General features: G+C 36.3%; 1 protein-coding gene across 1 annotated transcript in view; it reads left to right on the top strand.

Moving 5' to 3' along the window:
- Positions 1–4,254, top strand: part of BBS7 (Bardet-Biedl syndrome 7) — a 59,832-nt gene that overhangs the window by 20,724 nt on the left and 34,854 nt on the right. The window contains 2 exon segments of the mRNA XM_017852602.1: positions 2,473–2,557; positions 3,896–3,998. Coding sequence (XP_017708091.1) covers positions 2,473–2,557; positions 3,896–3,998 — 188 coding nt within the window.

The following is a 4,254-nucleotide window of genomic DNA, read 5'->3' as shown; positions in this document are numbered from 1 at the left end:
CCTTCCTTCCCTCCTTCCTTCCTTTTCCTTTGTTTTCTTTTCCTACTCCTTGCAGAACAAGGCTACCCCATAGGGAGTGTGCAGAGTAGCCCCAATTTTTTTATATAAGTACATAAGATAAATGAATTTCATTAAAATGTTCTATTAGCAAAAAAGTATATAGAAATGAACAGTTAAAAAAAGGAAATGAATAGTTTTAAAAATGTTTTCCAAGTATATTGCATTAAATATACTCTTTAAAGTTGTAATTAATAGTTCCCTGATAAACCACTCAGAAAGCGAGAATGTACGTGTTTCTATTGGTTGAGTAAAACATTATTCTGCAAGTCAGGTGATTTCCAGTGTTTTGTGTTCAGTAAATTAAAGGAAGTTCTAATCAAGTTGTCAGATCAATAAAACACAATTTTTTGAAAACTTTTATTATACACATCAACTGGACACTTGTTAAAAATGCAGATATTTGACCCCACCTGTAAATCTAACTTTATGTGATTTATAATCAAACCTTTGTTACTTGAATTTCTCAGGTAATTAGCCTCAGTAACAGCTATCACAGCCTAATTTGCAGGATAGCTCAGAGGTTTGCCCCCTATAGGGTAGGTGAAGAGAACTAGCATTTTGTTGATTGTCCGGTTTAATGCTAGTGTCCCTTCCTTCCACTCCCTCCTTTAAAACAAAGGTTCTCAGCCTTGCCTGCTAAGAATTACATACCAGAGTTTTTCAAACTGCTAGTCAAAACCAATTAGTGTGTTGCCAGTGCAGTTTTTAAAAAACAAAATAGAATAGATTAGAACATATCAGAGTATGACACAAATCTTTTAAGTTAGATACATTGCTGTATATGTTTATTTGTGAATGTATACCAGATTGTAATATAAAATTTATTGCTTGCTTTCCAAATAGCTTGAAAGCCACCGACCTAGAGTGTTTGTTAAAAACAGAGTTTCTGGCCAGGCACAGTGGCTTACACCTGTAATCCCAGCACTTCAGGAGGCCAAGGTGGGAGGTTTGCTTGAGCCCAGAAGTTCAACACCAGCCTGGGCAACATAGGGAGACCCCAGTTCTGCAAAAAAATTTTAAAAATCAGCTAGGTATGGTGGCGTACCCCTGCAGTCCCAGCTACTTGGAAGGCCAAATTGGGAGGGTCACTTGAACCTGGGAGGTTGAGGCTGCAGTGAGCCATGATCATGCACTGCATTCCAGCCTGGGCAACAGATCAATGTCCTGTCTAAAAAGCAAACAAAAACAACAAATCAGCTCCCTGCAATTATTTTAAAAGAAAGAAAGAAAAAAAAAATACAGATTCCTAGTTGAGTTATGTAAGTGGTTGTCAAACAAGTTTGGGAAGTATTGCTTAAAAGATGGTTATTATAAACCCTGAGTCATCTGAAAAAACTTGATTTCTCTCCACAATAGCAGTTTTCCTAAAGATTCCATATAGGTTACCATCTTCTTTATTTATCTAAAAAACTATTTTGAGAATACACATAAGAGATGGTGCATGGAATTCAGATAATAGACTAAACTTACAGGGTATTTTGCTTTTTGCTTATGTAATTTTTTTTTTTTTCCCCAGACAGAGTCTCATTCTGTAGCCAGACTGGAGTGCAGTGGCATGATCTCGGCTCACTGCAACCTCGACCTTCCGGGTTGAAGCCATTCTCCTGCCTCAGCCTCCCGAGTAGCTGGGACTACAGGCACGCACCACCACGCCCACCTAATTTTTTTGTATTTTTAGTAGAGGTGGGGTTTCACCATGTTGGACAGGATGGTCTCAATCTCTTGACCTCGTGATCCGCCCACCTCGGCCTCCCAAAGTGCTGGGATTACAGGCATGAGCCATCGTGCCCAGCCTTGCTTATGTAAGTTTTTTAAAAACCTTTCTTTATGAAAATAAACTGGCTGGGTGCTATGGTTCAGGCCTATAATCCTAGTAGTTTGGGAGGCCAAGGTGGCAGATTTCTTGAGCCCAAGATTTGAAGACCAGCCTGGGAAACATGGCAAAGCCCCATCTCTACAAAAAATAGAAAAATTAGCCCAGCGTTGTGGCGCGCACCTCTAGTCCCAGCTACTCTGGGGCCTAAGGCAGGAGGATCGTTTGAGCCCAGGAAGTCAAGGCTGCAGTGAGCTGTGATTGCACCACTGCACTCCAGCCTGGGTGATGGAGGGAGACGTTGTCTCTAAATAAATAAATAAACTATTTTAGCTCATTAGATGAGTATATCATTAGTTGAGTGGTACCCACAAATACACTAGGATCGTTTTGAATCCTCTTTCCCAAATTTAAAAACACTGAAGTTTCCTGCCATTTGTTCAAGATATTTTGTCTTTCTAATCTGAGTGTCTGCACATAAGCATTCAGTAAATATATATTGAATGTCTGGAGCCAGGGAAAACGTTGTGTAGCTTACTTTTAACATGTCTGTGAATTTTTTAGTTACTAATGAAGTGCTTGGTCTTAAACTTCCTTAGATGTTGTCTGAAAGTGTCACATCTATCCAGGGTGGTTGTGTAGGAAAAGACAGCTATGATGAAATCGTGGTGTCCACATATTCAGGTAAAGTAAATGATAATAGGTAATTGAAGAAAGAGTCAGCAACAAAAAAATATAAACTTAATAAACTGCTTTTGATGTCTCTTTTTAAAAAAGAGTTATAGTAGTCCCCCCTTATTCATAGGGAATCTATTCCAAGATCCCTAGTGGAAGCCTCGAACCTCAGATAGTACTGAACCCTGTGTATATTTTTTTCCTATACCTACATGCCTATGATAAAGTTTAACTTACAAATTAGGCATAGTACAAGATTAACAATAACGAATAATAAAATAGAGCAATTATAACAATATGCTTAACATCACTACTCTTGTGCTTTGGGGCCCTTATTAAATAAAGTAAGGTTACTTGAACCCAAGCACTATGATACTGCAACAGTTGATCTGATAACTGGTTTGGCTTCTAAGCGAACAATAGATAGGCTGGTAGCAGGTATCATATACAGCAAGTGATATGTTGGACAAAGGGATGATTTACGTCCTGGGCAGAATGGAGCAGGATGGCATGAGATTTTATCACCCTATTCAGAATGTTGTACAGTTTAAAACTTAGGACTTATTTCTGGAATTTTCCGTTTAATATGTTCAGCCTACCATTGACTATGGGTTACTAAAATGCAGAAAGTGGAATCGTGGATAAGGGGAGGCTGCTGTGTTAATCAATCACTCTTACTTGCAGCGTTAAAAACTTTCTTGGTTAAAAAATAAGGAGAAAGTATAGGCTTCTTGATTTATAAAATAGTTGATATTTGAATAATACTTTTATAAGAGTGTTTAGCATGTCACTCTTACCTTTATTAAATTATCTTATTTAATTTAAAGAGAAGTACTTATTGAGATTTATTTTATGTTTTGGACTATGTATGTGCCTGATAAAAAACTTTTTTTTTGAGACAGGGTCTCAAAACTTGCCAAAACTTCTTTTGAATTGGTAATTTTGCATCCTCATAGTAGTCATGTGAGAGTTTAAATTTCCATGAAAGTAATTTTTAAAAGGCAATTCTTATTTTCAGCTATTTTGAAATTGCTAGACTATGTTGACTTATTCCATATTTTAAATCTGTTAAGAAGTAAAAGATTCCCTTCACTATAGTATTATGTTATTTCAGGCAAAAAAAAAAAAAATGATATCACGAAATGCTTAAGTAATTTCTCTATAGTCTGGATATTTTCCAGCTTGATTTTATGCTTTGTTTTTGAATTACGTCCTAGAGTTGAGATAGGCTGATATTGGTGGACAAAGGGGCATGTACATTGGAGTTTCTGCTACACAATGCATATAATTTATCTTTTTTAACACTAGCAGTACTAAGTAGTGCGTGACTGTAATTCATCTCTACAGGCTGGGTTACAGGTCTGACAACAGAGCCCATTCATAAGGAAAGTGGACCAGGAGAAGAACTAAAATTTAATCAGGAGATGCAGAATAAAATTTCTTCCTTACGGTAACTTTGAGTTTTTTATTTGCTTTTTTAAAAATCTCATGAAGTGTGTGGTTGTTGCTTTTTATTAATTATAGATGGAGTATATTTTATTGGAAGGAATTATATAATTAATTAATCACCTTTTAAAATGGAAGTTTACAGTTTTGAGAAAATTAGCAGTAAGTACTGATTAATATCTTGGAGATAGAAATATACTTTTTTGTATGCCTTATTCTGAATTGACTTTTTCTTAGGTCAAGAGTTGTATTTTTCTTTT

This window comes from Rhinopithecus bieti, unplaced genomic scaffold, assembly GCF_001698545.2.
Source record: "Rhinopithecus bieti isolate Rb0 unplaced genomic scaffold, ASM169854v2 scaffold_33326, whole genome shotgun sequence".
Classification (NCBI taxonomy): Eukaryota; Metazoa; Chordata; class Mammalia; order Primates; family Cercopithecidae; genus Rhinopithecus; species Rhinopithecus bieti.
The sequence above is the reverse complement of the archived record's forward strand: the minus strand, read 5'-3'. Positions and strand labels throughout refer to the sequence as shown.